This window comes from Ciconia boyciana, chromosome 3 (genome assembly GCF_034638445.1).
Source record: "Ciconia boyciana chromosome 3, ASM3463844v1, whole genome shotgun sequence".
Lineage (NCBI taxonomy): Eukaryota > Metazoa > Chordata > Aves > Ciconiiformes > Ciconiidae > Ciconia > Ciconia boyciana.
Window position 1 is genome coordinate 16377311 of NC_132936.1, and position 18992 is coordinate 16396302.

The window sequence follows — 18992 nt, forward strand, 5'->3', positions numbered from 1 at the left end:
GGTTAGCTGTGGGTTGTGTTCACTTAGGAGTAGTGTAGCTCAGCTCTTGGTTTGGAGCCGTAGGCTGGATTTCAGTTTTCACCCCCAAAGTGGAGTTTCCAGTGCTACAGCTCCTGCGTTTTTTGGGTCATGCTGTCTGGGTTGCTGTGGTGCTAGTTCCTGCAATAGGGATGGTGTGGTTTTGACAGCGTCACTTTTGGTTGTGCAGAAAGTTCAGCAAAATTAAAAGTTCCTGAGTGCTGGACTTGTCAGATTATCAGAGATGGAGCAACTTCCCTGGAACATACACCTACCCACCATACACAGTTATACACAAAAATAGTAAAGCACAGTTTTTAAAGCTTTCTACTTAGCAGCTTGTCAGAACTAAATAAGAGCAATTACCCAAGAAATATACGTTTGTACTGATCACACACATACAGAATCTTGGCTCTTTCATGCCTGCATATGGCCGGGACTACTCAGAATGTCAAATCCATACCATGAATTCAGATTTGTACCTACAGCATAATTGCTTTAACATGAGGGGTTATTTGCAGGCATAAAATTTCTTCTTTTTCATTGTAATGAAAGTTGTATTTCTCTATGACTAATAGTTCTTAACACGGTTTAGTTTCAGCTCTTTTGCATTTCTCACAAATTGTTTTCTGTTGTTTTGATAATACAATTTGACAGGCAGGTTTATTGCATTCATTCCACATACTTTTAGTGCTATTTTAAAACAATATTACTGGTGCTTAATTTGTAAATTGTGTTGCCCTCTGTGTAATTCAGTCATAAAAAGAGGCAGGTATGTAGGAGTACATAAAATCTCAAAACTCTGATTGAAATAAATGCCCCCCAATACAGAATTTTAATATAAAAACTGTGCTTCTGTTAATATAATTCAAATTAATCAAGCTTTTCAAAGACAATAAACTATAAAAGAAGAAAAGAAAATTTGAAGTTACCTTAAAATAATAACTGTTCCAAGATTTTCTTGATAAACTGAGTTCTCAGCCTTGTGGGAGTATTGCGTACTTGAAAAAGAGTTGAGTAACCCATCACACAAGATGAAGTTATCTCATTTAAAATTAGGTCTGAGGTGTAAATGTGTCCGTCATTTCAGATAATCTGAGTAGAATAGAGTAATACTTAAGGTAGAAGTTGTGTGTCTGCATGACTGTGTGGATCCAACAAAATGCTGTAAAAGTGTCAAGAATACGCACTGCCTTGTATCCTACTAGAGTAATCAAGAAGCTGAACTGACTTCAAACTATTAAGCAGGTCCATGAGCATATTTTAATGTAACTATTTTGATAGTTTAAAAAGACATGAAGTGTTTACCTTTAGTCAGCATTTCAGCTTTTAAAAAAATACATCCTGCTTTGCACTGCAAGCAATCAGTTAAGCAAAATTATTTACTGTCCTTCCCCTGTCCTGCCTGTGTAATGATATTGCTCTACGTCTGTTTATTGGCCACTTTTACTTAAGTAGCAGCTTAGGGAAAGAACAGATGTCACAGTGCTGCACAGCCTTGTTCAAGGTTATGACAAAAAAAAAATCTATGAAGAGTATAAGAAATTATTCCTATTCTGTTTAAATTATTTAGTTTTATATCAAATTTCAGACTCTTTTACTTGGTAAGTTGCAGCAGAATGCAGAACCACTTTAAATCACAGCTCAGTGAATAAGTTCATTCGAATCTACAGTGCAGATTGCCTGTTTCGCAGCAGATGGGCAGTGGTTTAACACTGCTGCACCTCAAATAGGAATGCAAATGTTGATTCCTATTCAAAAAAAATAGAGAAGGAAAATAATCTGTCTGTAATAACCAAAGACAAAAAGCCAAACCAGAATTTTTTTTCCAATAATGATGTTGGCTTATCATAGCTGAGTTTTTAAGCAAAATAATGCCTTGAATTTTGTGGTTTTGCAAGGAATGCAGAGTGCTCTCTTGCTTATTATTTCCACAGCCTAGCATGCTAGCAGGGAATAGTTCATTTTGTAGATAACTGGTAGTTTAAGCTCCAGGTTAAAATAAAGGAAGTTCCACAACTGGGAAACCTGTGGGAATGGAGACAACCCCCAAGAGGCGTGTGGAGGAAGGCTGGGGGTGGACACAGTTGGCCAGGGACAGCAGGCTGCAGGAGGCTCGCTCGCTTGCCCTGAGAAGGGGTTGTGACACTCTGTGAACACACACAGCCCGGGAAAGAAACGGGAGGAATTGGATGTATCAGCACAGTTGCAGAGCTGTGACCTCTTGGGGATCACAGGGACAGGGTGGCATAGCTCTGACAAGTGCTGTGATGGAAGAATACAAGCTCTTTTGGAAAAGCAGGCAGGGAAATGAGTGGAAGTTGTGTTCTACACAAACAAGCGTCTCTTTGCCTGGAGCTTTCTTCCACTTTGGAGTGAGCAACGAGCCAACTGAGATCTGAGGGGTGAGGATCAGCATGGGTAACATTGTGGGGGCACCTGCTACAGACCGTCTGATCACGAAGAGGAAGCAGATGAAGCCTTAAATAACTAGAAGAAAGCTCACAATTGTAGGCCCAGGCTTCTTTGGTTAAATTGCTCTGACACGTGGAGGAGCCATCCGGTGGGGTAGAAGCAGTCCAACCAATTTTTGTGGGACATCAAGAATATTTTTTTTTAACCCAGATGCTGGATTTGTTACTCAGAAACAAGGAGGAACTAGTAGGCAATGTACAGGTCAAGGGCAGCCTTGGCAGCAGTGACTCCAGGACCTTAGAATTAAGATCCCAAGAGAAGTAAGGAAGGCAAATAGCAGAATAAAGGCAAATAGCCTCTGGGCTTCAGGAGAACAGAACTGGGCTTGTTCAAGAAACCTGCCTGTCAGTATCCCTCAGGAAATTGCTATGGGGGGTGATGGAGCCTGGGAGAGCGAGTTGATACTCAAAGACACCATGCTCATAGCACAAAACCAGTCTCTCCAGTGAGCTGAAACATGAGCAGGTATGGCAGAGGAATGGCATGGCAGAGGAACAGCTTGGCTGAATTGGCAATGCTTGCCTGAACTCGAACACTGAAAGGGAGGGTTTGGAAGGTGGAAACAGGGATGAGCTACCCAGGCAATACCAAAGGATTGCCCAGGCATGCGGGGATGGAGTTCAGAGACCAAAGCTCAGCTGGAGTTGAAATTTGCGAAGGATTTGAACACCACCAAGGAAAGTGTCCGTAATTACTTTGGCAACAAAAGAAAGATGAAGGAAAATGTGGGTACACTCTTTGGCAAGTTAGGGGACGTGCTTAAGAACGGCATGGAAAAAGCCAAGGTGCTCAGTGCCTTTTTTGTCTCAGTTTTTACTAGCAAGGTCTGCTCACAGGCCTCTCAGGTTTCCTGAGCCTAGTGTCACACTCAGAGGGAGTGAAATACTAACCATGATGGAGGAAGACAGAGTTGAGGACTGCAGAAGCAAACTGGATGAAGACTGCTCTGTGGGACCAGGTGGGATGCATCTGAGGGTGCTGAAGGAGCTGCTCGACATTATTGCAAGGCCACGGACTGTTTTTCATCTTTGGCAGGTTGTGGTTATCAGAGGAGATTTCCAGATGACTGGAAAAAGGCAAATGTCATATCTTCTTGCAGGAAGGAGGATCGAAAGAGCATGACAGGCTGGTCAACCCAACCTCAGTTTCCATCAAAATGGTGGAGCAAATCTTGCATAATATCCTCCTCTGTCTGTTTCCAGGTGCGTGAAAGACAAGATGGAGATTGGGAACAGCCAGTTTGGATTTACCAAGGGCAAATTTTGTGCATCAGTCAGCTTGATTGCTTTCTCTGAGAGAGCTGGCTTGGTGGGTGAGGGAAGAGCAGTGGGTGTCATTTACCTTGACTTCAGCAAGGCCTTTGACATGATCTCACTTAGCATCCCTGTAGTGAAAGTGGGGAGATACAGGCTGGATGGGAAGACCACAAGGTTGGTGGAAAACTGAGCAGCTGGGCTCAGAGAATAGTGGTTAGCAGACTGACATCCAGTGGGTGTCCAGATTGTGGGTGGTGTTTCTCGGGCCAATACTGTTTTAAGTTTTGCATTAACAACCTGGCCGAGGGGTGGAGTGTGTTCTCAGCAGGTCTGTGGACAATACCATGTTGCAGGCAGCGTTTGACACACAGGGCAGTTGAACTGCCACTCGGAGGGACCTTGGCAGGCTGAAAAGATGGACTGACAGAAAACTGATGAAAGTTTAATAAAAATTAAAGCCTGCAGCCTGGGACAGAGTAACCCCATGCATCAGTAAAGGCTGGGAGCCTGTCGTGCTTTAACCCCAGCCGGCAACTAAGCCCCACACAGCTGCTTGCTCCCTCCCCCCCGGTGGGATGGGGGAGAGAATCAGAAGGGTAAAAGAGAGAAAACTTGTGAGCTGAGGTAAAGTCAGTTTAATAGGTAAAGCAAAAGCTGCATGCGCAAGCAAAGAAAAACAAGGAATCTTTTCACTACTTTCCATGGGCAGGCAGGTGTTCAGCCATCTCCAGGAAAGCAGGGCTCCATCACATGTAACGGTGACTTGGGAAGACAAACGCCATCACTCCGAATGTTCCCCCCCTTCCTTTTTCTTCCCCAGCTTTATATGCTGAGCATGATGTCATATGGTATGGGATATCCCTTTGGTCAGTTGGGGTCAGCTGTCCCAGCTGTGTCCCCTCCCAACTTCTTGTGCACCCCCAGCCTACTCGCTGGTGGGGTGGGGTGAGGAGCAGAAGAGGCCTTGACTCTGTGTGAATACTGCTCAGCAGTAGCTAAAACATCCCTGTGTTATCAACACTGTTTCCTGCACAAATCCAAAACATAGCCCCATACTAGCTGCTGTGAAGAAAATTAACTCTACCCGAGCCAAAACCAGCACAAAGCCAAGAGGATCAAAAGCTGTTTTAAGGAAAATTACATGGTGGTCCTAAGGGACAACAAGTTGAATGTGAGTCAGCATTGTGGTCTGCCGGCAAAGATGGACTACTTTATCCTGGGCTGTGTTAGCGAGTGCGTAGCCTCCAGGTTTATGGAAGTGATCCTTCCTCTCTATTTGGCACTTGTGAGACCACAGCTGGAGTACTGCTGAACACTGGAACAGGGACCCAGAGAGGCTTCGGAATCTCCATCTTTGGAGATTTTCACAACTCAGCAGGACCAGGTCCTGAGTAACCTGATGTAACATCAACGTTGGCCTTGCTTTGAGAAGGGATTGGCCTAGAGGCCTCCAGGGGTCCCTTCTGGCCAACAGCTGTGATTTCAACTACTTTATTCCTTGTGCAAGCTGCATATTTGAGGCCCCAGTTCTGCCACTGGAGGCATCAAGGTAAAAACAAGGTAAAAACGATAAAGATTTTTAAAAAAAGGATGACTAGCTACTCTTCCTATTTGTAGTGGCCAAAGACTGGGAGTTTTGCTATTGTCTTGAGTAGTAAGACTGATACAGAGTTGTCACAAAAGCTCACCATGAGGAAGGAGGTTGTTTTTGGGCTGACAGACTCCTCGGTGACAGAGTGACAGTGTTCCAACTCTGGATTGAAGAACCTCCTCTTACTGAAGAAGTGCAATGGATCCCTGTGTATTTCATGTTTGAGGTTATGTTGTACAAGTGTGCGTGATAGTATAAAAGAAACATTGGAGGTTGCATGTAGTTCATTGGTTTGGCATGCAGTACGTTATATATATATTTGTGGCAGACTGAAAACATGGCTGTATTTATATGAGGTTTACTTGATGGTAGGCTGAACAGAAGCATCACAAATTGAATGAAAGTACTGTAAGCAAAAAAAACCCCCAAACCTTGTTGACTCAGTGTTTGCTCTGTGAAATGGTTTATTCAATTAACTGAAGGTCTGAAGGCCATTCTGGGTAATGACATGTTATCTAAAATAATATGGTTAGCTAAAAAGTAATACTGAAGGAGCCTAGAATACTAAACCTGTCCCCTCCACACACACACACTTAAAAACCTAACCAAAATCTAACAAAGCCAAAGGACTGGGAGTAGCAAAAGAGAAGGAAAATATATTAACTAGTTTGTACTGGGAATCCTTAAATGGATTTTCATATTAAATTTGGAATTGTCCATTTTATGTAGAAAATCTACATTAAGCTTGTAGCCCAGAGAAGGAGCTGAGCTGTAGCATTTGGATCTGGAACTGGCGTTGTTTCAGATCCATGCTTACATCTCAATTACTCAAATAAGAGACTCCAGTAAGATTTGAGAGTGTGAGTACATTATAGCAGCCCTGTCGTGGTTTAGCCCCAGCCGGCAGCTAAGCACCACACAGCCGCTCGCTCACTCCCCCCTGGTGGGATGGGGGAGAGAATCGGAAGAGCAAAAGTAAGAAAACTCGAGGGTTGAGATGAAGACAGTTTAATAGGTAAAACAAAAGCTGCGCATGCAAGCAAAGCAAAGCAAGGAATTCATTCACTACTTCCCATGGGCAGGCAGGTGTTCAGCCATCTCCAGGAAAGCAGGGCTCCATCACGCGTAATGGTTACTTGGGAAGACAAACGCCATCACTCCAAATGTCCCCCCTTCCTTCTTCTTCCCCAGCTTTATATACTGAGCATGACGTCATGTGGTATGGAATAGCCCTTTGGTCAGTTTGGATCAGCTGTCCTGTCTGTGTCCCCTCCCAGCTTCTTCTGCACCTGGCAGAGCATGGGAAGCTGAAAAGTCCTTGACTAGTGCAGCAACAACTAAAACATCTCTGTATCACCAACACTGTTTTCAGCACAAATCCAAAACATAGCCGCATACCAGCTACTATGAAGAAAATTAACTCTATCTCAGCTGAAACCAGGACAAGCCCTTACTAAGGTTCTGATGTGTGATGCTTCCTGCATTCTTGCTAGAGGTCTTAGGATTGTCCCAGAGCATGCAAATGGATCTGCCAGCACTGAGGAGCAGCTACAGTGTAAGCGTGCTTGTTCCAGCAAAGAAGATAGCTCACCAGATCTGAAACACTGCCATGTGCTGGTTTCACCCCATGGCTTTTATGTTTTTCAGTGAAAAGTAATTGAGTAGCCCTATGGTAATAGGGTGGTAGCAATGTGTCAGCATTCTGTTAAGTTTTGCTATACAAGAGTTTATAGAAACATTGTGTTTTCAGTCCACTTGGCTTTTAAGAGAGAGAATCATATAACTGCTAATAAGCATTGTGATAGTTGCAGATGGTTCTATGCTACGTCGTTGGTTTGGTTTGTTTCTCTTTTGCAGCAATACCTGTAGTTGAAATAAGAGTTACTGCATGAATACATTTGTTAATTCACCGATTATATAAAATATATCCAGTGATGATAATTGGCCATTCGTAACTGGGGAAAATAGAGTTTGAAGTGATCAGGTCAAAGTAATAGAGTGAAACCAAATCTCATCATTTTTACAGCTATTGTGCCTGTATATTTGCAGGTTACTTCTTAAAGCAATTTATTGATCAGTATACGCCAACTGAGACTTTCCTCTTGGAATTCCCCAGGTTAAGAGACAGTTAAGAGACATTTGAAGCAGTTTTGCTCCGTCAGCCTGGCACAAAGGTCTTGTGCCGAGGTGAGGCTGTACCCCCTGATACTTGGAAATTCCATTTCTAAGCACTGGTGGTTTTGTGGATACATACAGCTTCTGAGAGAGGCTTTGAGAAGGTTACAAGCTGAAGTCAGTCTATGGTATCTGTGCCCTGCGACAGAAGAGAGCTGCGGGCAGGGCTGTCATTGACAGAACTGTGCAAGCGCCTCTTCAGCCTTTGGTAGAACTTCTGAGTTTCTTGGAGAAGCATCTGTGTTTCAAGGAATTCATCCAAGCAAACAGGAAGTTTTCTGAAGAGGGAAAAGCATACCTGACATGGATTCAGAGTAGCGAGTAGACTTTTTAAGAGAGACATCCTACTTCAGGAAAGGTTTACTGGATTCTGTCTGGGCAGCATTTAGGAAAAGCAGCTTGAGGCCCTAACAAATTGTTGATTTCTAAACCCAACAAACCAACAAATACCCCTCTTCAGAAAACTATTGTCTGCTTTAAGATGAACTTCAGTTCAGAAATTTTGTTCTATAGTGTTCTTTATAGAAGGCAAACAATGTGAAGGTGTATGTACATAATACATACAAACATATGATGCCTGGACTGGCAGTGTTGTCCATCTAATATTCATATGTAACTCTCTTCTCCCTTCCCTAGTGTAGGAATCTTACTGTTTATGTAGTAATTTTCACAGCATGATGAGACCTTCTCTGTAGGAAAACCCATTTAGTTATTGTATTTACTTTAGAATAATTCAAAGGTCAAGAAACAGTTTTAAATACAGTTTCTAAGAAACACAGTTGGATTTACAGTCATCACTGATCTTATAAAACAAAACTTTAGAGTTGATGCCACCCAGGAACTATATACAAAGACTATTCTAAAAGCATGAGAAATACAGATTTAGATGAACTTACATATGTTTTGTTAAAAAAGATGTTTTTTACAATTTTTTATTATAAGCAGAATTCAAAATGAGAACACACAAAATTTGGAGGCACTGGAAATATCTGTTCACCAAGTGACAATTAATGTTAACAATCTTCAAAAGTCCACCAGAGAAAGCAATGTCTCTAACTGAAGAATTAAATTAATATAGCTATCCACTTGTGCTCTTTAACTGAAAGAAATACAGAAAATGAATTGTCTAAACATGTATAATCTTTTGATTGAGATCTGGCCACAAAAGGGAAAAAAGCTTATAAAACTGAAGCACAAGTGATGCATCGTAAGAACTCTTTACAAGAAGCTTACAACACAGTTTAATATCTGTACAATCTCTTTAATAAATGGAGTTTCCACTGATTATTTACAGATGTCAATGCTGTTATCATCTCATCCAGTCCTTCTAAAAGACTCAACTTATTTAAATAAGGATTAGTTGGCAAAGTTAGTTATGGTAAAAGAAAAATTATTGTTAAACTTGGGATGAAAATGGCGTCTAGAGAATATCTGTTTGCTGCCTTCTACTCGCAGATGCTAAGGCAGTTTTGATTAGGACCTCGGATATTCCCAAAAGGTCTTTTCTGGAGGTTGCTGCACATGGTAGAGAGATCCACACTATCTTCAGAAACATTAAGCTGGGTGCCAGAGGAGGGCTAACTGCAGTAACACAAAATAATCTGCATTTCCAAGGAAGGTGTAATAATTGAACAAAACAAGGTGTCCAGCTCTACACAATGTTTCAATTTCACATGGATTATCACATCTCTTCCACATGGGAAACTTTTATTCTCTAAGCAGTCACTTTCCCCTTAGAGATAGTCATTAAGATGTCACGTGCTTAAGAGTTGCTATTTAATTCAACAGGAAATAGGGATGAGCTGGAGTTTTGGGGGTGAACAGAGCTACTCCTATCCAGTTGTTGCCCGCTAGTATTTTAGAGGCATTTCAGTGGGCTGTGAAATCAGAAATCAGAAAGTCAAGGTATTAACTTAATTCCACATCAGAAGAGGCAGTACAGTTGTGGGTTGCTGTGATCTTGCAACAAGGCACAGAGCTACATTTTCCAAGGTTGCACACTTCAATGATTAAGCCAAAAATCCTTGCATATTTTGGCTCTACTTCAGGTATACCTACAGTCTTTCCTGTTGTGATCTATTGGACTGAAGTGACCTGTGCAAAGAAGCACAACTGAGAAGGAGTGCAGGGGTGTATAAGGGTCTTACTGTGCTGTATACATGTAATCACTGCAAGTACCCACTGCAGGAACCTCCTGGCATCTCAACGGGTGCTTTATCTGATTAAGGACACAGTCAGGACTACACTTCATTAGTAAAGGCTTCCTGAAGTTGTTGAAAAAAAATTAGTTATTGCCATTCATCCACGTGACATCATGACATGAGTGTGCTCTTTGAGATGGGTTCTTACGTGGCTGTCAGGGGGCACTAGTCAATCACACTCTCAGATATGTGTGATTAAAAGAGGCACGTCTAGATTTTGTGAAAAGCATTTTCTATATGAGTAGTTAGAAGAATTAGAAATATATTTTCTATCCAAAAAATAGGTGATTAATCTGTATTTTAGAGGTGCAGTCTATTTAAACCTGGTGTAACTGAAATAGGGGTTTTTTTAATTCTTTTTTAGTTTGTTTGAAAAGTCATGTTCGCAAAGTGTGTTCTGATCCTAACAACTCTGGTGTAGATCAGAGAATTAGTGAAAAGCTCTTCAGATTATTCAATTTATATACTAAACGACAGACCCTATTAAATACGTCATTCTTGATGGATGTGTGTTTAACCTTCAAAGGTGGAGATTCCTCAGGGAATCTATTCCAGTGCTGTATTAGCCTTACCACTAGCTTCCCAAAAAGTTAACATGATTCTTCCTTGCTCTAATTTAAGCCTGTTATTTTTGTCTGCCACTCGCGTGAAGTACAAATGATTCCTGTTCTCATTCCAGAGCTAAACACGTATCTAAAGACTGCTGTCCTCTTCCCAGACTGCTTTTTCTTCTTCAGGTTAAACTTTAACAGTCTTTTTAATCTTTCCTCATAAGCCATATCTTCCTGTACTCCAGTTACCATCATTGCTTCTCTAGACTCTGCTTAGTGGCCCACATCTTCAGGGTAAGACACATGAAAGGTCTTGTCCAAAACTCGGAGAAGTGTTTCAGCTGAAACAATGCTAGTGCTAAGCGAAGTGGAAGGATTAAATGGTGCATTGCTTAGACCATCCTGCTTCCTGTACCCTCCAGTTTGCAGGAACTCTCTGGGAGAAGGATACTCTGGATTCACACACAGCAAACAGTCAAGGATCTGGAATTATGTAATGTCCCTTGAAATTAAAAAGGAATTGTGTAACACTGTCTTGCTATAACTTAGTGTCCTTTTCAGTGGATTGCTTGGTGTGGAGTGAGTGCCATCTGGAGGTTAGGAAACATGGAGCTCTGTATGCTTTCGTGCTGAAAAACAAAATCTGCATGCTTTATAAATGAAATGTTCTTACATGAATAGGAGCTTGAGCCTGACAGACCTGGACATCTGACACTCAGTACAGAGTTTGTGACCCATAGCAAGAGTTGAGGCTGCTCAGTATGTCTCAGAGTAAGGCATGCAAGTGTAATGACTTTTCAGTGTTATGCAATAAATATGTAGCCTCTGAGTGGCCTGTGCAGTTTTTGGAAGAAGCTCTGGACAACACAGGGACAAGGAAAGGCTTGATCTGCTCTCTCCTCCCCCTCTTTCAGGTGTTTGAAGACAAACCAGTTCCTAGTGCAGTTTTCTGCTCACAGGAGAGAGCAGAAAGCATTTTAGCTGAACAAGAAGATGCCTTTTTTAAAGAGTAGGTTGCTATTTGGTGCATCTGAACACAGTTGTATATCACAATTCATGTCTGCACAGAGTGACATCAATCCTCCTCACCTGGGCTGATTGCATGATGTTATCTTCCTTCTTTAGGTAGCTTAGCTGTCATCTTGAAAGCCTTAATTCTCCAGTGCTCACTGTGTTGAGGAAGCCAGGAGAACTGCTTGGTGCTGTGACTTCAGTGAGTGGGATTTAGCTCTTCTTTCTCCAGTGTGTTTTGTTTTTTTTTCTCCAGAGACCACTTGGATGTTGACAGTGATCACACTGTTCCATACCAGCTCTTGTGCTTTTGAACTGCCTTCTGCTGCAGTCCAGTCATAAAAACAAATAGCCTTAGTTGCAAAGCGTGAGTTTACACATCTCCACCTCAGTCTGGTGAGAGATTGCAGCCTGTTGTATCAAGGCAATGCTAATGGCTTCTATGTTGATCTCCACTGAAGACTGAAAAGGATCCTACAGAAGCTACATACAGTTCAAAAGGCAAATGTATACACTCTCCATGCTCTGCTGATTACTGCTTTTTCCCTACAGAACAACAGGTCACAAAGTTTCCGTCTCTGTAATGAAGATGCACTAGTGAACAGGCTTTAGGTATTGTGTCGATTTAGCTTGATGATGGTTTCCCAGGGCAACCACAGATTTTAGGAACTATGAACCTGTTAAATTGAAGGTTGGTGATCCTAAGAGTGTAAGACAGGTTGCTGAGCCAACACGCCTTCAGAGCAAAATGTGAAAGCCTGCGTCCTTGTCAATGAGTTTCCATCAGCAAAACCAGGAAAAAAGAGTAAGAGAAGGGAATTTGAGAGCAGCAAATCTAAAGAAACAAAAATGAAAACTAGTGTGAAAAAAATTTTGTCTCCCTCCTTCAGCAGGGAGGGGTGAAAAAGCACAGAACACATCTCATGTGTCTTAAATTTTATTCTTTAGAGCAAGCTTAAACATTCAGTTGACAGAGGCTGATGAATCTTTAACTACATGAAATGCAACAAGCTGCTGCATTTTATTGTGCTGACTTTCAGAACTGAAAGTATGCTGTTTATGTTGGGACTCATCTGAGCGGATCTCCATTAATTGTTTATTTTCAGGAGATAAAAATTCAGGAAGAAATAGCCTTTTGGCTGTAATCTTGTTTTTTCTGGTGTTAGTGGCAACCTTACTGTAGACTTGCATGGGAAGATGGATGAGATCTGTAGTGCTGATTCTCTGTATATGGCCCAGTCACCCCAAATATGAAGAGGATTGTCTCCTACAGCGTTGTTGGACAACATCCATCTTTGCTCTTGAAAGAAAATCCATGATAGACAGTAGTATTGGCCTCTCTGAGAAAAAGATTGAGGAATTTTTTACATGCTGTGGAGTCTGTTGGCTAGAACCATTCAACTTGCTTTGTAACTGTTATATTTTTACAGAAGCACTGGGAAAGCTGGAGCTCACCCTCAAGTTTTCTTTTTCGTGCTCCACTGCTGAAGAAGTAATCCATGTTTACCAGAGCCCTGCCAAGTTCAGTATTCATTCGACTGCCAATGGTCTGGTTGGTCGAGTTGGGAACTTTGCTTGAGAAGACAGGTATATACTTTGGCAGTGGCTTCTGCTCCTTTTTCTTACCCTGGATAAAACAAAGACCATTAATAAAGTTTTCAGAATTACATCCATTGCTTGTTACAAAAATACAAGTTACTGAGATTATTTATAATATCAGCACTTTTGTTTTTGAAATTAGAATTTGAGTGTACTTAAAAATGCCATACTGAATGTACGTGAAAGTGTTGAAGAAATAAAATGATTGGTTTTTCCTGTTGTCTTGCATAGGAATAGGATAACACAGGGAAATGAATCATTTTCAAATGTGTTGCATAAAATGTCGGCTGGGACAGAAGTTAGCCTGCTCTAGAATGGTTGTGATGTGGGTGGTTTTTTGTTTCATTTTTAGTAAGTGGCTTGGATTTCAGCATGATGACATTATCTTACAAATTTTCTCCTAGGAAGTCGATTCTTCTAGCACTTGCCTTTCTATGGAGTTGTTAATATTGAAACAGATTGAACACACGCATGTGGTGCATTTCTTTGTGGTGTAGGTAGCAGATGAAAGGCACATCATTTATTTTTCCTAAGGATTTTAGTCTTAAAGCATTTGCTGATTATGCCTAAGTATGCTTCAATTTGAAATATTAGCCTAGCTCAAATTGACAAAACCTAAAATGAGCCTGGATTACGATTGAATGTTTGTTCAAAACTTACCATTTGGTCATAGTCCTTTAGGAAACTCCAGTTCTGGTACCTTGGAATAGAAGTAAAAAATGCAGTGTAAAATTTTCTGTCTTTAAATAAAATAGTTAATGTTGGTTGCATTTGAATGCCTGTTTAACTGCTAAGTTTGATACTCACAGCCCAGCTCTTACACCTGCAAACTCTTTGTACTGAAATCTGTCTTTTCTGCGGTGAAGCCCAGGGTTTTCTTTATTCCCATATAGAGCCCATACTACATGAGGGCTGGGGGTTTTTTGCTAAAGGAAGATGAGGATAGCATGTCCACAACGTATTCCTTGTGCAAATGCAGATAAATTAGCAAAGTCCTGAGTCACACTAGCAAACTTTTGTTGCATGCCTTGAGCAAGACACAGCTTCTTATTTTTAAATGACCAATACTCTGCTGGCAGAAGTCCCTGGTAGGAATTCCCAGAGCCGTATTTGCTGCAGGCAAATACCCACAGGAGTATTTTGTGCAGATAGGCAGCTGTGCTAGGAGCAAATTGAGTCAGAAGACCTGAGTTTTGCTCTTCAGCTCTGTTCTATACCTGGTGTCGGGCTACAGAGCAAGTCCTTTGATTTTCTGTCCTTTGCTTTCCCTGGCCTGAAATGGAGAAAACGAAAGTTCATCTGCTATTGTAAAAGTACTTTGAGTTCAATAGAGGAAACAGTTATCTACAGCTGTATTTGCAGCAGGGCCCAAGGGACACCTGGACTGACTCTGAGCTGGTTACCTGTGTCTATGCAGCGCTGCATCTAAGCTCATCGACCTAGTGCTGAAGCTGTACATCCTTCCAAGTTGAGCTCGTCTGTACAGCACAGCCATGTACCACATGGAGCTAGGAGCGTTGGATTTCTGTCCTGCACTCCTCCTCCGTCCAGTATAGATATGCCCTAAGTGTAATTAAAAGCTAGTCTATGCTTGTGTTTCTCACTGTATGTCTTGGTATACGAGCACAGTGTAGGGGTCCTAAATTTTTTTATCTTGCTATGCCAGGCACTATTTGAACATACCAGATTTGGGTGTTACTGGATGCTGCTAATTACTGAGAAATACTTGGGTCTCAGACATTTACCTATATCTACTTCAAGTCAGACAACCAACATGTAGCAGCCTTTACCCATCATCGTTTTTGGGATGGGGATGTGGAGCTGAAGGACAGTTCTCTGCAGGTATATGTAGTCCGGTGAATCCTGCTTTAGGCATCTGTCCTTCACATGTCTGTCCTACCCTTTTACAAGACTTTCTGTCTTCATAGCTAGCACTGGAGAGCAGGACATGCATCAGCTGTATGATGTGTTATCTTACTTACCCATATGAAAGTGAGTTTGCACCAATATCCATGACTGTGAACCCCAGGGGGCAGGCACAGACAGAGTCCCTCCTGCTGCCTTAGCTAGGGGATGGGTATGGCACATGCTGGGCCCATTTGGGAAGAGTCTGAGTGCACAACTGGGAGAGAGTAACATTGCCACCACGGCCTTGGCTTTGCATGAGTCAGAGTCCTAGTGTCAGCCTTTCCCTCAGGTAAAAGGAGCCAGACGAGTGCAGATGTGTCTATGGGGAAATCAGAGCTGTGATTTGTATCTCCTCCAGAAGGCTGAGGAGGACAGGGGTTTTCAGATGGTTTCTTTTCCCATTCTAAAAAATCCTGAAAGTGATGTTCCTTCTCCTCCCTTTCCTTTAGCTTGGCTCGTGCGCAGTCGGAACTGGATCTGATTTTACTTATACCAAGGATATTCTTCTAATAGGCATGCTCATGCTGTGTACTGAAGTATGAACATAAACACTTACTCAAGATATGTGGCAGAGACAGAGAGGATCTTAATTTTGGGTTCCTTCAGGTCACTGGTGTATACACAGTCAAAGCTTAGGTTGTATGTGTGCATTTCAGTCTGCTGAAACACTATAACAATGGGGCATGTTCAGCAGATTTACAGATTGGGAATACAAAATCGTATTTTGGCAGAACACTCTGTTCAACTTCCATTTCAGCCGTTTCCAAGAATATGAGATGAGGTGATAATATCAGTGTGTCTGCAATAAATTATAAAGGTTGGCACATTTATATCTTCATTGTGGAAATCTCTATAAAGCTAAAAGATACTTAGCATGCAATTCTTTGCATCTCTTTTCAGCTTAAGCCCAGCATGCCAGGAGATATTAGCATAGATTTTGTCCAGTGAAGGAAAACAGAGATAATATAATCTTAGAAAGAAAGGTGTTAGGGTCTGATCCAAAGTCCCTGCAGAAGAAAATTTCCTTTAATAGTGTGGGCTTTGGATCAAGCCCTAAGACTGTCAGGGAGCATCAGTACCATTGTCAAGATGAGTAGAAGAGGTATGAACTGGAACAAGTGACTTACCAGATTTTTCTTCCTCTCTGTTCAGCCTCCACAGACTCTCTCCAGATCTTATCCTGTTGAACCTGGTCCTGCTGCAGTGCTGCCTGCTCATCTGCCCAGGCCTGAGCAGCCGGTTGTGCAATGACAGGTCTTCTGGGTTGGGTGCTGCCGAGAGACACAGACGGAGCTGAGGCTGGTTGCTCCAGAGGTGTGGTTGCTGGTTGCCAAGACCTAACCAAGGTATTTCTCCTGAATCCAGAACCCTTTCCCAACTTGTCCATTTTGAGACTCACTGTATCCCCAGTATTGTTAGGTATATTGTGATTGTTAGGAAAGTTCAACCTGCTATTGTTGGCACTTTCAAAGCTCCTTCTCTCCTAACGTTTTCTTTTACCTGCTGATTTGGAGTGCTTTCAGAAAACGAACGCACACAGCAGCACTGACAGGCAGTGCTCGGCACTGTTTTACTTCCCTCTTATTTAATGCTCATTTACAGCTGCTTTATGTTGCTTCGTTGCTTGAACGCTGAAGGAGTTTTCATGGTAACAGCAATTTTGTAAGAAACAACTCTTACTGAAAGCCATTGGATCTCCAGCTGTAACCAGCAAACTCTCAGTTTATGAGATGATTATGGCTGCATGCAGCTGAGACCACCCTCCATTCAAAGTCCTCAGTCTGGTTTAGTAGCAAAAGGTGCTGTGGAGATTGCTGCTGAGTATGTCAGGAGGACTTTTGTTGTGGTTATGTAGCAGAAGCAAAATCTCCTGAAAGCTGCTGGTTTCCCTGCTGTGTTTACTGTCTCCATTGGAAACGAGCCTGACTTGTGAATATTCACTAGAAAGGGAGCAGAGACCCAGTGGAACAGCTGGTGGGGCCTTGAACTCTATTTGGAGCAGAGCTTGTTTGTTTAAAATAAGGTATTTCAACGAATCTGTGCTTTGAAAGCTCCTTATTTTCAGATTTTAAAAAAAGAGCAGCCGGAGATCATAAAAAGTCCTTTTTAAGTACTTAGAGATTTCTGCAGAACGTATTAAGCATCTATGAGAAGTAGTTTTTAAGTAACTTTAAAGCATTATTAGTATACAAAGTGAGAATTTTAAAAACAGTGTCCAAAACGTCAGTGTTTGTCTTTATAGTCAGCCTGTTGGACTTTTGTGGTATGAAGTCACTTCCTCAAGTATTTGTGACCTTGCAGGAAAGCGGAATATTTTAAGTATAAATTTCCTCTGAAATTCTTGACTGACTTGTTTTTCAGTAGTGTGGATTAGCTCCAGATATATTCTAGCCTCTTGCTTCATCTTCCTGGTAAATGCTAATGAACTTTGAATCTACTTTTTTAGGGGTTTTTTTGGCAAACTTGCTTGCAGTATTGAGAAATGGCAAATAATTTCTTTAAAAATAGTTACAACTATACAACAATCCAGACACTTCATGTAGACATATTTGAACAAGAAATACTGCTGTATTTGGAAAAATTATTCTGATAATTATTCTGTATTTGGAAAAATTATTCTGATTAAAATTATTCTAATATTTCAAAAATTATTTGAAGATTGCAATAACATAAGAAGAGGTAAAGTCCACCTCAAATCACGTTTTCTTTGGGTTTGAATGAAATTTTAGTAGACTGTTTGTTTGTTTGCTTGTTTTTCTGAGATAATTGAAACCTAAACAGTGTTTTTAATCTCTTTCAGCCAAAACGCAAAAAAATCATGTATTCACACAGCATTATCATGAACTGAAGAAATGAACTGTTTGTCAGCCTGGCCTGATAGTTGTCTCTGTTCCTCTTGTGGAATCTGCTTATCCTGCTTCATTTGTTCCAGGGTCCTCTCCAAGTTGGAATATGTGCAGCTGGTTGGAGAATGGGATTTTAGCAGCATCTAACTGCTTTAAAAGGAAGCTGAGGCACGTTTGGAAGACCCAATGCATTAATCAGTGTGCATGGGATTTTAGCTCCTGATCAGGTCAGGAAAGGATCCTGATGGGAAGTTTATTCCTGTGCATGGAAGGCTTTTTAATTCTTGCTTACAAAGTTCTTGTGTTATTTTAATTGTAATCCTTCCTTCAAGTCAATTTCTGCAAATTGAACATAATAATAAACTAAAAATGGTTATTGAGCTGAGTCCATAGCTTCCAAATGACTACTTGTAGCCACTGAATAAACTGGACAGAAAGATTACAAGGTGTTTAAAGTCTATGCCATTGAGTGGTGTCTGCAGAGATTAAGAGTTGTAACTGGCCTGGGTTTGATGCAGGGCTATGAAGTGCCTCTCAGAACAGCTTACTGAAAGTGAACTCGTAGGTTAAAGCCAGATCTGTTGGTTTGAGACCCCACAACCTCAGAAAAGAAAGAAGTCTTAACTGTTTAGACTTCTTTAGGCTTTAAACAAAAGGAAGCTATGAGTCTACATGCAGGTATTGGACACTTCATAGCATTCAAGCCATTTTTCTGGAAATAATAGATGGGAATGGGATCATAGCTGTTTAAGTAAGTTGGGTTTTTAAAAATATTACAATAATATGACTTTAAAATGTAGCTGCTGTTCAACAAACAGATCACTAAGAGCTGATATTTTGAAAATTATGCCATTTTCTGTTGGGACCAGAAGTCGTTAAGGGAGTGGTTATATACCATTAAAGCACATCAAAGTGAGTGCAAGGATGACATTTCTGGGAGTTACATTAGATTCCTTACTGAGTATACTAGTAGCCCACTCAGGCCATTTACTAGATTAACAGCTCAGCAGAACTGCTGCAGATACTGAACGGTTTCCTCTCATATTACCATCTGCCAGTTTAGCATTTTATTTGTTCATTGTAACAACTTGGGGCATTTAAGCAGGGAGCTCATTTGAATTGGTATGACTGATCTACTGTGTACTTCTTCCACCCTGTAGTGGAATAGGTTGATGTTGATTGTGGCTTCATGCCATATATATCTATGTAAATTGATTATAGCATCTTTTTTTTTTCTGGGTGGGGACATGAAACTTGAAAAAAGTTATGAGTGTCACTGTAGGAGATGGGTTTGAAGAAAAAGAAGCCTTTGCTTAGGAGTTTGTTTTGGGATCACTTTATCTGATGAGCAGTGTCAGTGC

At 41.3% G+C, this 18992-nt stretch overlaps 1 protein-coding gene across 2 annotated transcripts in view; it reads left to right on the forward strand.

Moving 5' to 3' along the window:
* The window catches only part of ROCK2 (Rho associated coiled-coil containing protein kinase 2), a 142320-nt gene extending 124309 nt beyond the window's left edge, over positions 1 to 18011 (forward strand). Inside the window, exons 32-33 of one of the 2 annotated variants that reach the window (XM_072858598.1) lie at positions 15938 to 16131; positions 17586 to 18011. In XM_072858598.1, the coding sequence (XP_072714699.1) occupies positions 15938 to 16082 (145 nt within the window). In that variant the 3' untranslated portion in view covers positions 16083 to 16131; positions 17586 to 18011. The remainder of the gene's footprint in view (positions 1 to 15937; positions 16132 to 17585) is intronic. The other variant, XM_072858599.1, reaches the window with a different exon arrangement.
* The last annotated feature ends 981 nt before the right edge of the window (positions 18012 to 18992 follow it).